A 15,717-nucleotide genomic window follows, 5' to 3' on the forward strand; every position below is an offset into this window, starting at 1 on the left:
TGGATGGTAGGGCACTCAAGGTATAGCTCTAGTGGGGGTTTTTTTTAATAATGGAAATAGGTGGGAAAAGGAAAATCTTAAAAATTTATTGGAAAAAAAGGAAGGGGGAAACAGAAAGGAGATGGGGATGGGGGAGGGAGCTCACGACCTAAAGTTGTTGAATTCAATATTCACCCCCTTTTTTTCCAATAATTTATAAAGATTTTCCTTTTCCCACCTATTTCCATTATTAAAAAAAAACCCCCACTAGAGCTATACCTTGAGTGCCCTACCATCCATTCTTAATTAGCACATTCGTTTAGATAATATCACCAACTTTAACTTTAACATCTATGTGTTCTATTGTACTATTGTCGTTGACATCTTTTGATGATCTGCTTCTATCACTGCTTGTTTGTCCCTACAACCACACCACCTCCCCCCCCCCCCCTCTCTCTATCTCTCCGCCCCCCACACACACACCTTAAACCAGCTTATATTTCAACTCTTTCTTGGACTTACACACCTTAAACCAGCTTATATTTCAACTCTTTCTTGGACTTGAACTCAAGTTCTGTCGAAGGGTCATGAGGACTCGAAATGTCAACTCTTTTCTTCTCCGCTGATGCTGCCAGACCTGCTGAGTTTTTCCAGGTAATTCTGTTTTTGTTTTGGATTTCCAGCATCCGCAGTTTTTTTGTTTTTATTACTTAAATGTCAGTGTTGGGGATGATGTTACAAGAATAATTGGGGAGAAAATTAATAGCCATTTGGACAATCTTGGACTCTTAAAGAAGAACCAGCATGATTTTGTTAAGGGAAAATTGTGCTGCACTAACTTGATGAGTTTTTAGATGAGGTAACAGAGAGGGTGGATGAGGGACGTATTGTTTGTGTCTACACGGGATATTAAGTTTGTTAGGAAAATTGAAGCCCATGGAATAAAAGGGGTGGTAGTGACATAGATATAAAATTGTCTAAGGGATAGAAAACAGAGAGTTGTATTGAATGACTGTTTTTGGGACTAGAGGGTGTTATACAGTGGCATGCAATAAGGTTCAGTACCAGCATTAGTATTGGTCTTTTATATACATTAATGATTTGGACTTGGGGATACAAAGCACAATTCCAAAATCTGCAGATGACACAACATTTGGCGGTATTGTAAACATTGAGGAAGATAGCAAGGGACTTCAATGGGAAACAGATAGGCTGATGGAAAGGGGAGACACGTGACACTTTATAAATAGAGGCATAAAGTAAGAGAGGCAGGAAGTTAAGCTACACTTAAAACACTAGCTTGGTCTCAGCTGGAGGACGCTGTATAATTCTGGGCAGTACACTTTAGGAAGGACGTGAATGCATTAGGGAGGGTACAGGAGAGATTTACAAGAACGGTTCCAGGATTACAATTATTTGGATGGGTTGGAGGAGTAGGGGTTGTTCCGCTTGGAGCAGAGAATAAGATGAGACTTGATAAAGATGTTTAAAATCATGATGGGCTTAGATCAAGTAAATAAGGAGAAACTGTTTCCAATGACTGTAGGGCCAATGACCAAAGGGAACAGATTTAAAGTAATTGACAGAAGAACGAGGAAGCATGAGGAAAAGCTTTTTTATTCACTGAATGACTTGGATTTGGAATGCACTTCCTTATACGGTGGTGAATACAGATTCAAGATGGAATTTGATAAATAATTGAAGGAGCAAAATTGTTGTACTGTTTTATGGTTCTATTCTATACATTTACTGTAAAATCTGCTTCCCACAATGTCAGCGTAAGAACAATATTTTTGCTCTACAACTCCCAGTGTTTTTTTTTCCTGCTCCTGAAATAACTTTGGCATATTCACCTATCAAACTTGAAAAAAGTATTCAATGATTACCTCCTGCAGAATCCTCTTCAGTTTGAGAAGCATTGTCTTTACTGCTGTGCAGTCCTGCATCATCAACCGCAAGGACATGGCTTCCAGACCACCACCAGTTTCCTCCTCCCTCTGAAGTGACCCATCTGAGGATGTAGCGCTGGGCCAATGGTTGTACCGAAGAGGTCTAGATTCACAAAGCTCTCCTTCTTTTGAAGACTGTACAAATGGAAATCTAGGAAAGAGAAATGATAAAAATGCATATCAATAAAAACTGTACATAATCAAGTATCAAAACTACTAGGAGCACAGAATTTGCAGCACAAAAGCAGGCCATTCAGCCCAGCTAGCTATGCTGTTCTCCCTCCTCCTTTAAGACAAAGGTAAGCCAGAAATTGTAGGTCAGTTATACAGTTTCAAGGTGGCATTGTTTTCAGGTGGAATCAATGCAGGAAACTACAGTATAATTGTGATTTGTGGGCATTTTAAAATATTGACAACTGTTCGAATGCAGTTGTCTTCTTGGACCTCACACTAACCTCAGTTTTAACTGCAATTATGACGTCACATTTCTTTCTTTCTGAATGGTGGCAAAGAAAGAGACATGCTTTTTTCTGGCATTGCCAACAGACCATGTGTACACATTTAAATGTGTATGTAATATGACCTTGCACAGAGCAGTGCAGCAGCACCAGTAACTTACTATTCAAATACAGCATGTAAATAAATGCGATACTACCTGCAAGGTTAACATGCAGGGTTGGGGCACCACACACATTGTGAAATAACTGCATAAGCTGCAGAACAGATAAGATAGCAACAATTTGGTTGTTTGTGAACATGGAAGATAGGTATATAGTAACCCAAATGTACTGTAACTCAAACATACTTTTCAAACAAGAATCAAAATCTGAAAAAGTGCATTTCTTCTACTCAATGCTGTTGTTGCTTTGGAATATAGGGAGAAGAACAGAGTGCACGTTAAACAGAGATATTCCTTGCTAAAATATTAGTTACAAGGATGCTAGAAGCAAAACTGAATCACCACGGCAAAACATATTCTCACAAATTACACTTTCAGAAGGCTTTTTTAGTACAATACCAACCCTCTCTGGAAAACATCTGCAAAGACTAAATACTACAGTAAATTAATATTTTCAAATTTGGAGCATTCAATATCCAACAGTGGATTGAATACAAGTAGCAATATAAATGAGTTACAGGTCCAGCAGAACAGCATTGAAAATAGTAGTATAACTCTCTCTGTGGTTTCCTGCCTATAAAATGCTTGACACCATGCTGTTACATTATTAAAAACTGTGTGAATAATGAAACAAGAACAGTGTAAGCACAGTTATAGCTTCAGGCTTACAGTGCACATGCTGAAATTGAAATAATATGGGACCTTTCAGATTGTGTTTGGATGAAATAAATAGAATAGATTTCACCTTAAAAATGGATATCTGTTCTTGGTGAGGATGCTGATATGGGAATTTCTGATTGCATCTGGAGTCAGGCTTCCAGCTGCTTCTCAATGACCAGTGGTTCCTGCTCAAAATGCTTTTCAGAAGGTTTTGGGAAAAGGCAGGATTTGCTTCACCTGTGCTCCCAGGGGTGGGTATATTGCTTACTAACTCTCCACATCAAAAGAGGCCAATGAGGTACTGAAGGATTACTGGCCCTTCCACAGCAAAAGTCAGTGACTTCAGGAGAGGAGGTAAACAAGATAGGCCAACCGGCCAGTGAAAGAACTATTATTATATTAAAAATCCAGAATAAATCCTGCACCGGTCAAACCTTTACCACCCTCAGTAGGGTCAGGCTTCAAAATTAAAGCTATACTGCAGAGATATTCTCTGTAACACAAAGAAACCATTAGATTAGCAGTCATGTTTAATGGGTCTGAGAAGCAATGTATTTTATATCCTGAGAAAGACTGCACAGGGCTTTTAATTCCCCGGTTACTTTTTAACATCTTCCTGATATCCTATATTGTGTGTTTGTGTAGGTGTGTTTAATACTACTGTCTTGGACTTTGAGAAAATTGCTTGCTTATGACCATCAATTATTCCTCTTTAACATTAGTATCAGGTGTTCATTGTTCTAAATGTCACATCAAGCAATTGTTCGTTGATTCGGATGGCCTTCTCCACAGTTCATTCAGCCTGACAGAAGCCTCACAGACATTAGGAAAATTAACAGATAATTCAGGATGACATACACTCTAGATGCTGTGCCAAGTTGAACCAGGAGCAGCATGTACAACAATGCCTTCATTACTACAGAATCCAAATCATCTCAGGACCCTAAGCGTGTCAACATTATTCTTGACCATCTGTTCCTCTTGACATATAACTCTTTGGGATTAATTGCCAAGTACATACAAAGGAGCAGATTTACTGAACTTATTCTATGAGCTCTCTGTAGTCACATATTTTCTTATGGAGTACAGTGCTGTCATGTTTCGCTAACATACTGTTCTATCATTTGATTAAATTGGCTGCAGATTGGCTCAGACATTTTCCCACCAAAAGGATCATGAATGCTAAAGTATTTGTGAAACTGATGCTACTGCAAGTTAGATCCCCTTCTTAATTGAATGGTTATCTTCCTATTCTTTTAAGGGTAGGAATACTCCAGGAACGATATCTCATGGGTACTTCCTGGTGATTTGCTCAGTCAATGAATGGCATTTCTGCACAATATCCACACTCCAACAACATGGTAGGTTCCACTCAACATATATTCTCAGCAAAAACAGAATTACCTGGAAAAACTCAGCAGGTCTGGCAGCATCGGCGGAGAAGAAAAGAGTTGACGTTTCGAGTCCTCGTGACCCTTCGACAGAACTTCTGTCGAAGGGTCATGAGGACTCGAAACGTCAACTCTTTTCTTCTCCGCCGATGCTGCCAGACCTGCTGAGTTTTTCCAGGTAATTCTGTTTTTGTTTTGGATTTCCAGCATCCGCAGTTTTTTTGTTTTTATATATTCTCAGCACTCTACCTGAAATCAGGAGCTTATTTTGCACAGGATTGCAACCAAGACCATTTCAATGCACTTTGCATTCAAGCTCCAAAGGACCAGGAGAGAGATTGAGCATGAGGATCAATTGCTTCTAGGAACTTTTCAAAGTATTCCCAAACCTACCATTACTAATAGTTACAGAATGACTTGCCCACTCATTTGTATTCATTCCCAGCCAGGAGTAGTCTGGCTTTGTTTAGTGCCTCCTGCTGATACAGCTGAGAATGGGATATTTTTCAAGGGAAAGCTTACTCCAAAAGTCTGTTCTACCAATCCTGCTTTATTAAACTGAAATCAGTATATTTTGCCGGTGTTATATTATATTATAGCATGTGTGTTATACTTTAGACAATTGAAAGAAATTCCCAAGACAGCTCCATCATATGTCTCTTCCCTCACCCACATCCCTCATCGACCCACACCCAACCCATTAATAAGTTGCTATTTTCAAGCAGACACATAAAAAGAAATAGCAGCACAGAAACAGACCATTCCGCCCAGGCAGGCTGTTAGTGTTCACCCTTCACAGAGTCAAATAGCCCTCATCACAACTACTCGGCCTGTTCCCATGTCCTTTTATTCCTGCCTTCGTCCACCTCGCTAATCTAACCTCTAATGTTTACATAAATGGGAAGTTTTCCAAGCTTCTCCCACTCCATCGCCATAACGTCACCATAAGTTTAGCAGAAACCCCGTTTACACAGAGTTGCGATGGTGGATCAGCAGAGGCCTTAGGAAATCATCATCAATAGGCTCTGTCTCAACCACCAGCACTGGCACTAGAAGCAAATGCCTTGGCTTTCTGCATCATTAAGGGAAAGATTACTTAACTGTTGTACCTATGGCAGATTCTTTATTAACATGTTTACAATTCAACTAAATCTTAAGACAGAGATTTATGCCTTCTCTTATTTACCAGTGCAATCATGAAATAATGTTAAGTTTTTTCACAGCAGGGTAAAGCAGCCTGATTGATTGGCAACCCATCTACCAGCTTAAACATTCACGCCTCCCACCACTGATTCACAGTGGCAACAATCACACCATATCCAAGATGCACTGCAGCAACTCATCAAGCTTTCATCGACAGCACCTTCCAAACCCGTGACCTCTACCATCCAGAAGGATGAGGGCAACAGACACATGGGAACACCACCACCTGCAAGTTCTCCTCCAAGCCACACACCATCCTGGCTTGAAACTATATCGGCATTCCTTCACTGTTGTTGGGTCAAAATCCTGGAACTCTCTCCCTAACAGCACTGTGGGTGCACCTACACCACATGGACTGCAGCGGCTCAAGAAGGTGGCTCACCAACACCTTCTTTAAGGCAATTAGGGATGAGCAAGCCAGCGACTCCCACACCCATGAAAGAATAAAAAGGGGAACTAGATAAGCACATGATAGAGAAAGAAATAGAAAGATATGCTGACAGAGTTAGGTATGGAAGGAGGCTTATTTGACCAGTATATAGTTATGATCAATGACCTGTTTCTATGTTGTAATTTCTATGTAATTTTAAGTAACAGAATCTCAGAGAAAACCTTCTCTGATACATTCCAGTCTCAATTATAAGACAGCTTGTGTAGACCTTCCTCATTGTCAGAGTGGACTACTGACATCTCTTCTGGAATACCTCAGCTGTTGGATGCCAAATTCCCTCAGGGCTATTCCTCAGTGTCATGTCACAATGGGAAAGAATGGTGAGGGTGTTGCCGGGTGTTTTCTACTTAAAATGATTTCTCACCCCACCAGCCCCCAACAAATCCCTCACTTGTGCATACTCAAAATGTGCTTGCGTTAAAAGCCCAGTACTTGAGGAGTTAAACCTTTGGCGTACAGGCAAGCAGCTTTCAATAACACACTGGAGAAGCCTCACCTCACACCATGGCAGTCACAGTCTCGAACTGCTCAGCTGAATTGCAGAGTCAGCTGCTGTAACTGAAAATCTCACCACTTATTTAGCCAAGGTCTCAATAGCCAGTACCGGGTCCCTCTATTTGCACACGGTCAGCAGAGTGTGAGTGCCACCTGCTGACTGACTCCAGAGCACGCATAAACAAGTTGCTATGGGGATTAGACAGGCGGGGCGGTGGTGGGGGAAATAAGGCATGCAGTGACCATTGAGTAAATGTAGCACCCTGGATATAAGCACTGATTGAAGAGCTTCGAAGTACACCCAGTGATCCACATTGCAGTGCTGGAAACAACACAGGAAAGGTACACAAGTAGGAATCATGCCAGATGCTAATAATAACACAACTACCAAGATGTTTTCCCTTTTCTTCTTAATCGTGCATCCAAGGCAATGATTTATGGGCCAATTTTTTCTGTGGTGAATAAGTACTTCTCCCTATCACTGCAATGAATATATTTGCAGCATGTTTTAATGAAATCAAACTGCGCTGGTTTAAACATGCAATTTCATCATGCTCAGAGTTGAACTGGACAATATACAATCCATACTTGCATTGTGAAATATTTTTTAAGCAGCCCTATCTTGCACGAGTGCAGAGAGAGAAGATTTATCACTCAGAGAAATCAACAATAATTGAAGCCAACAAAGGGACATTAGAATTGCCAAGTAACAAAAGAAATCATTCCACTGTCGAAAACTGTTGCAACACTTTGCAAACACATGAACCAATGATTTTAATGAATCCATGAAATAGACCTTATAGCGGCTGAATAATCTTATTTCATTTGCTCATTAAACTAACGAGAGCATGAACACATTATTACTACTCAGATCTGGATTATCACTTGTTTCGCCAGCTAGAAGACATAATGGCATCGACCAAATGATTTACACTAATTTTTGATGGCAATACATTATCCTTCAGTTGGACTCATTTTCCAGGTTGTTATTATCGGTTGCAGATTGTAGAGGGATAAAGGAATGAAGCTTCCAGCAGAACATCTTTCATGGTTGATTTGCCTCTAAGCCACAAGAACCTAAGAAGTGAAGCGGCTCTACAACGATGATAACATTCTTTGTCTAACACACTCTATAGATCCTGTATTCCTTCACACAGCTCGAGCTCCTAATCTGAGCCTGTTGCAAACCAGCCGCACAGTATTGTTTTGCTTGTCCCCATAACTACGTTTAGACGGCAAAATCCTACTGGGAGCTGGAGTTTCATTTCCAAGTTGGGAGTCAAACCCGACTCAGAAAGAAGATGCCCTGGACAGTCAGGTTTTCATTCCGTGGTGGGCAGATGCTTACTGGACTCGATGCTTACTGAAGTCGGGCCAGTCGCCCCCGGAAAGAGTGCAGCTACAGAGGCTGCGAAGTGTGGAGGCAGGCTGTTTTAAAGGCCTGCCTCAATGCTCCAGGGCTCCATTCCAGCTGTAAAATAAACAAAACCAAAAATAGCCCTCACCCCTTACACACTCTGATGCACCATCCATGCCAACTCATGTGACTTCATGCCACTCACCCATACCCACGGCCCCTCCTACGCTCCTATGCCCCTCTACCCACCATCTATGGCCATTTATAGCCCCTATGCCAACTTAGTGCAAACTCATGTTACCCAATACCACCCATCTCACCACCCTCTTGCCAAGTCAACCAGTATCCACCATAGGCATGCGGATATGACATAAAATTCTAAATCTCTACTGGTGACTTCAGTATTTTTAAAAAACTCTCATTGGTGAAAACCCATTCAATACACTCTTCCAATACCTAATCCCTTATGAAAGCAAACATTTCATTCAAGTACATAATCTCTAATAAAACAAGCATTTGTTTTCATAGCCCTGCATCAAAGATGTTGTAACCACTCGGAGCTGTCAATCAAACTGTGAAATTACTGACCCCATAGTGATAATGACAGGTTGGGGAATCAGTCATGCAGCACTAATCCTATAATAATAACACTCAGGCTTATGATAACAGACATAGTGAAATTGCAAGCAGCCACAGCCTTAAAAAAATATTTAAAGGGCTTGGGGATATAAATTGCCTTGACAGCTTGACAGTTACAATGAGTTTATCCAATTTTCATGCATATTCAAGTCTTCTTTTAACAATCCCAAGGGACACCTTTACCTCTCCAAAAAGGCACTTGACCTCTCCCAAAGGGGTGCCTGGACCTATCCAAAAGGGTCCCTTACCTCCTCAAAAGGGCACTTTAGCTCTCCAAATGGTTTCTGGATAGGGGTTCTGGCACCATTTTGGCTAAGTGGGAGACCGGTTCTGTTCCTGGAAAATTCGGGCCTGAGGTTCAGGTAGCCTGCACTTCAAAAGCACTTCATTGGCTGCAAGGGTACCGTACAAATGCAAGTTCTTTTTTCATTTTATGGGGGTATCTAGATTGCTAGAAACAACACTGTAGTAATTGTGTAAGGGTCAAGAGCATGCAACAGGATTAGTTCAAAGCTAAAGGTCTGCATAGGACACCACTACACAAGCCAGCAGAACAAAATGGTGAATCTCCATATCCAGCTCCTTTTCTGATTACCATTTATCTCTGCCTCTGGCAGCAGAAATGACCACACAATATGGTCACCATGCCACCATGGAGCCACTAATATTGGGTACACCTTCAATTTCAATGAGCAACATGTAGATCCCATTGCACTTTCAGTGCAACTTCTTGTCTACACATAATGGGGAAGGTCATTAGGTTTAGGCTAAGAAGAAAGACAAATCCAGACTCTGGAATGTAACCCAGCAACTACCTCCCCCTTGCCACCCCCACACCCTCCTCCCTCCCCTGCCTCTCCCAAAAATTTAAAAGTCCTAGAATCCAATGAAATTAAAATAGGAGTTATAATATTCAATTATCAGTGCCTCTGATTATTAGACAATATTGAAAGCTGTTTTTGAATGACTGATGGGTTATTCATATTCTTGAACTATTGGCAAAATTGCAAGATTTCCAATGATAGGCTGTGGAGCTTTCAAGATGAAGTCTGATATTTTTTCTTAAATAGGGATATCAAGGGTAAATAAAACAAAGGCAGGTGAATTGATTTGAGGTTCCGATCAACCATAGTCTAACTGAATGGCAGAGGAGGCTCAAAGGGCTGAATGGTCCACCCCTGTTCCTATGTCCTCTGATGGTACATGCCACAAAAATAAGTCAGTTATTCAAATTTCCTGTTTAAGCAGTAGAAATCAGTCAAGCCAACCGAGACAACTCATAAAAAGCTGATGTACAACTTGGTCTTGGGGACAGATTACGCTTTAAACTCTGGAATTCTTTTCCTGCACCGTTCTACCTCTCCACCTCTGTTTCTACCTTTTAACACACTCTTTAAAATCTTCCTCCTAGGCCAAGCTTCTTGCCCAAGATCTCCTTCTGCGGCTCGGTGTCAAATTCTGTTCCACAACGTCCACGTGAAGTGTCGCGTGATATTCTAATATGTCAAAAGTACTATGTAATTACAAGCTGCTGTCTGGAAAGAATGTTAAATCATGATGCTCCAGCCGTTAAGCTCGATGGATTGGCTGCTTTTTTCCCCCTTCCCATCAGTGCCCCATGTTCACATATTTGTAAATCCAGAATAAAGCCAACGAACGTATCCAAAGAGCTGCTTCCAGCTCCCAAGCAAACTGATAACTTGAGAACAGCCCTGAGTCGGGATCTATAACTAGAGTCACTGTTTACCATGATTGAATGAGACAAGGTCCTTTCTCATTAGGTTGGATGCCGGGATCTTGATTAGTGTTTTGGGGATTGCATTCTGCGATTTGATCCTCCTTTCTGCAAAAAATGTGAAAGCCCAATTGCCTCGACCCTATCAAGGAGCCACACAGAGACTTGTGCAATTAAAAACTTGTCTTGACTGTTTATGAAAGGATAATACTTCGATCAGTTGCATTGCAATAAAGTGCGCAAACGCACGCATCGTGCATTGGCAGACTTAGAAATTCATGAAGAGAAATATGAAAGCTGATGGTAGGTGATTTATTTTTGGAGGGACAGGGAGGCTTGGTTCATGACCTCTTAGAAATCTGATTTCTCATTTACTCGGTGTAGATTTTTTTCAGCACTCTAGATTCCGCAAGTGAATTCGGCTTTGAAGCCAGAAGCACGTCATCTGAGAAGGGCTGCAGATTTTAAAATATTAAGGTAAAGAAACTATTACAAACGACACTTGATTCTTATTGTATCAGGTCATCAGGTAAGCACTGTGCATTCAGTCCATGCACAGTTATAAATTTCCTTCAAAACAGAAGATGCCTAGGGGAGATTATGTACAAAATTACAAGGGGCCTGGGTGGAGTGGATAGGAAGACTTGGTTCATGACCTCTTAGAAATCTGATTTCTCATATTTTCGGTGTAGCAGAGAGATCAATAACTGGCAGGGAAGGGGTGGGATGGTCCAGTGGTTTGGGTGAGGGCTGCATAGGTTTAAGGTTGAAGGATTAGTTGAGAATTTTTTTTGCATCTAAAAGGGTGGTGCTGGGGGCTCTGGAACTCATTGCCTAAAATGATTGTAGATGCAGAAACATTAATCACAGATAAAATAATACTTGGATACTTACTTTAAGTGTTGTAACCTACAGGGCTACGGACCAAGAGCTAGAAAGTGGGGTTTGGCTGAATAGTTCTTTTTAGGCTAGCACGGGCACAATGAGCTGAATGGCCTTCTTTGTGCCTTTTTATATGTTTCTATGTAGTGAGGCTAAACAAGGAAGAGTGTAAGTAGTAATGGTGTCAGGCAATGACATTAAATTATTAAAATAGACATGCAACTATGTTTTTAATACAAATAGCATGGTTTTATTTCTCACATGCATGTTCTACTCAGATTGCTTTAAACTAATGAGAAAGAAACACAGCAATTAGTCCACAAATATGAGAGTTGTAACACTGCATTATATACACTTCCAGCTAAATCTACATGAGGTCGTTCTTGTTAGTGAAGAAATAACATTACTACATCTTCAGGGCACCCAATTACTTTTGCAATATAGTCATTGTGTGTCAGCCATGAGTCAGTTGGTAGCACTTTCACCCGAGGCTGCAGCATGTGCCTTCAAGTGCCAGTGCAGAGAACTGAGCGCAAAAAATCTAGGCTGACAATTCACTGCTCTTCTGAGCGCTGCACTGTTGGAGGTGCCACCTTTGGGATGAGAAGTTCAACCCATTGGCTCTCTTGGGTGAATGCAGTTCTCGTGTCACTATTTTGAAGACAGCTGGGGAGTTCTCCCTGCTGCCTTGATCAATATTTATTCCTCAAGTCACACCACAAAAGCAGATTAGCCGGTTATCATCACACGACTGGTTGTGGGAGCTTGCAGTGTGCAGATTGGCTGCCCCAATTCCTATATTATAACAGTGACTGCATCTCAAAAGTACTTCAATAACTGAAAGTGCTTTGAGATGTTCTGAGATCATGAAAGTTGTTATTTAAAATATTAAGTCTGCTTTCTTTTGTTGTGATCTAGACCAAAGTCATCAAATGAGTCAACTGATAATTTAATCCTTTTTTTGGTGGCATTGATTGAGGGAGGCTCATTGGCCAGGGCACCAGGAGGCGTGCTCTTTTTCAAATAGCACAATGGAAGTTCTTATATTCACTTGAGAGGAAAGACAGAGGGCCCCAGTTTGCCTTCTCTCCTGAAGGACGACACCTCCGACAGAGAAGTACACTAGTCTCAGCCTAGATTATGTGCTCAAGGCTCCAACTATTCAGAATAAGTCAATCTGCTTGTTCAGAAGAGGGGAATTCAAGCTCATGCGAGCCAGTTTGGCCCATCTTAATTCAATCAATCAAGGCGAAGAAACAGCTTACTTCAACTGGAGCTCAAATGAACCTGCGGTTTTCAGATGACTCTGAGGGTTCTGATGAAGAGTCACATTAGACTTGAAACGCTATCTATTTTTCTTTCTCCACAAATGCTGCCAGTCCTGCTGAGTTTTTCCAGTATTTTCAGTTTTTATTTCAGATTTCCAGCATCGGCAGTATTTTGCCTTTATTTGAGGGTTTCGCATCTAGTTTTACATCCAACTGAAAGGGCACATGGAGCCTCAGTTTAATGCCTCATGCTAAAGGGAGCAACTTCAACAATACACTGTACTTGAGTGTAAGCCTAGCTTATAAGCTGGAGTTCTGGATGGGAGCCTGAGCTCTCAATTTTCTAACTCAAATGATGTGTTGCTGAACAGGAGGACAACACAAGGCCAAAATGCCCTTTGCCCCTTGGCAGCACTGCCCTGAGGGGCCCTTACCTCTACCCTGAATTATTGAAATGAATCAACCATTTGCATCACATTCCCCTACATGATTCTCTTCATCTTTGGAAAAAAGCGAAATAATAAGAGCACCAGAAATAATATTAGGCTTGAACTCGGGCTTAAACTGAAAATTATGGTATGAAACAGTAAAACTAAAGGGAATAGCAGCTCCGTCACAACAGATATTTTTATGCACGTAGTCGACAACAACCTGATATCAAGCCCACAAAATTTTAATGTTAAGGAGAGAAAAGCAGGAATAACCTCCTTGCAACCTAACATCACCTTGGCTCATTGGTAGCATTTTTGCCTTCGAGTCAGATGGTTGTGGGTTGAAGCACCATTCTCGGAGCTGAATCCTTAATCTATGCTGATACTCTGGTGCTGTATTGAAGGAGTTTTGCCTTGCTCGAGGCACCATTAAGGATGAGATGTTAAACCAAGATTCCATCTGCTTGCTCAGTGAGATGTAAAAGATGCAATAACACTTTATTTTTACCCCAAGGAAGAACAGAAGTTTTCCCAGTTTCTTAGTCAGCACATTTCTCTCAAATGAACATCAAACAGAACAGATTATCAGGGATAAAAGAAGAGAACACCAGAAATATTCAGCAGGTCTGGCAGTATCTGTGGAGAGAGAAACAGAGTTAACATTTCAGATACGTGCCCTTTCATCAGAGCTGGGAAAACTTAGAAACGTAGTAAGAGTTGAAGCAAGTGAAAGAGGTTGGGGGTGGGGGAGCGGGGACTGTTGGGAAAAAGAACCAAGGGAAAGGCCTGTGATAGGAAAGGTGGAAGGTAGGAGAGAGTAAATGACAAAAGAGTTCATGCTGCAAGGCCAAACCAAGTGGTAATTGGAAAAGTTTTAAAAAAATATAAAGGGTGTGTCGAGCAGAGGTGCAAACGGCAGGGTCATGGAGAGCTGTCATGCAAAGCCAAAAAGAAGAAAAATAGAGAAAAATGTCAAAATCAGCAAAGAAAAGGAAAACAAAATGGAGGCAGAAGTTACTTTTTAAAATTGTTGAACTCAGTGTTGAGCCTACAAGGCCATGAAGTGCCTAATTCAACTTTGCTGTATACATATTGGTTGTTGTATTTACCTGTATAATGGTCTAAAGGTTTTGGCATCTCAAGTGGTAGAAAATAATAAATGGTTTATGACTGCTGCACTAAACTCTGATATTTCCTACCTGGGACTTCACTTCCCTGATATTGATGGAAGATACCTGGCTTGCGCATCAATCTTCAAAGACTTCAGTCAGACTCACTGATTTGAAAAAGACTTACTGATAAAACGTTTGCAATAAATTGATTGGTAATTAATATTTAAATGACATCAAAAAGACATGCTAACCAAGCACACGTTTGAACAAGTCACAGATAATGTTTGTATCTGAATTTATTGCTGTGGCCCTTTCTTCAGGCTCTTGGCTGTGTTCAAACTTCTTGCAGCAAACAGTGTACAGAAACATTCCACTTGTGAAGCAGGCCTTCAACTGCTGATGTACTATGGCTAAAGAATTAAAGGACTATGTTACATTTATATACTATGTTAAATCTTAAACTAAAAAAGCTTCATCTCTGATGTGGCCATTCTTTACAGTGCAATCCAACACTTAATAGAGGGTAGGTAAAAATGAGCAACCCTCACTCCACACTCTGCTTTGGGAGAGACAGGCTCACTAGTGTAACCTCGGCATTCCCAGATGAAATCTAAAATTTCACCATGGACCCCTATAGCTCCAGGTATCTTCATGAGACCGAGCAACTATAGGTTAAAAAAAATACAAAAATTGAAATACCTGGAAAAACTCAGCAGATCTGGCAGCATTGGCGGAGAAGAGCAAAGTTGACGTTTCGAGTCCTTCGGGCGGACGCACGCCCGACCCAATCACACGTGAAATTACACGATATTTCAGTTGGAGGGCGCATACAAAAGTCGGAAGTGCACCCACCGACAATTAAGAGGGCAATTAGGCTCATTAACCGTGCAACTGACTCCGATTTTTCGTGGTCTGTCCAACATTACTGGTAGCAGATAGGTGAATTGGCCAGGCTTTACATTTTTCATGAAATCTTATCCAAAGGTCGTTATGAGATAAAATCAAAATAAAAATGTGGGGAGCAATTTTATCAGCTACATTTTCAGGTGCCTGATCAGGTTAATTGGCCAGCCAGTGTGAAATCGCGGTCAGGGGCCGATCGCGGTCGGTGGTCCATTTCCTGGCCAATCCCAGGCCCACTGATTGCGCCCGCCCACTGAGCTAAAAGTTCAGGCCATAGAAATTGATGGATGCAATGATTGCAGGCTTCTCCTCAGCCTTGCCGCACTTTGTGATTTTGCATAGCCACGAACTGGTCTATCGATTCCTCAAGAAAGCAAAATCCAACCGATTCCTGATCACTGCATTGTCATCCAAAATATTTGAGGCTAGCGCCACAGCAAAGAACTCTCTTTATGTTCATTTGTATTAACAAGATTTCTAAGTAGGATTTAAGTTCACTATAACAAAAATAAAAATACCTGGAAAAACTCAGCAGGTCTGGCAGCATCTGCGGAGAGAAACAGAGTTAATGTTTCGAGTCCGTATGACTCTTCAACAGAACTAACTGTTGAAGAGTCATACGGACTCGTAATGTTAACTGTGA

At 41.2% G+C, this 15,717-nt stretch overlaps 1 protein-coding gene across 1 annotated transcript in view; it reads right to left on the minus strand.

Moving 5' to 3' along the window:
- Positions 1-15,717, minus strand: part of LOC121277357 (serine-rich coiled-coil domain-containing protein 1-like) — an 898,837-nt gene that overhangs the window by 393,470 nt on the left and 489,650 nt on the right. Inside the window, exon 6 of the mRNA XM_041186774.1 lies at positions 1,866-2,079. Within this exon, the coding sequence (XP_041042708.1) occupies positions 1,866-2,079 (214 nt within the window). The remainder of the gene's footprint in view (positions 1-1,865; positions 2,080-15,717) is intronic.

This window comes from Carcharodon carcharias, chromosome 1 (genome assembly GCF_017639515.1).
Source record: "Carcharodon carcharias isolate sCarCar2 chromosome 1, sCarCar2.pri, whole genome shotgun sequence".
Taxonomy (NCBI): Eukaryota; Metazoa; Chordata; class Chondrichthyes; order Lamniformes; family Lamnidae; genus Carcharodon; species Carcharodon carcharias.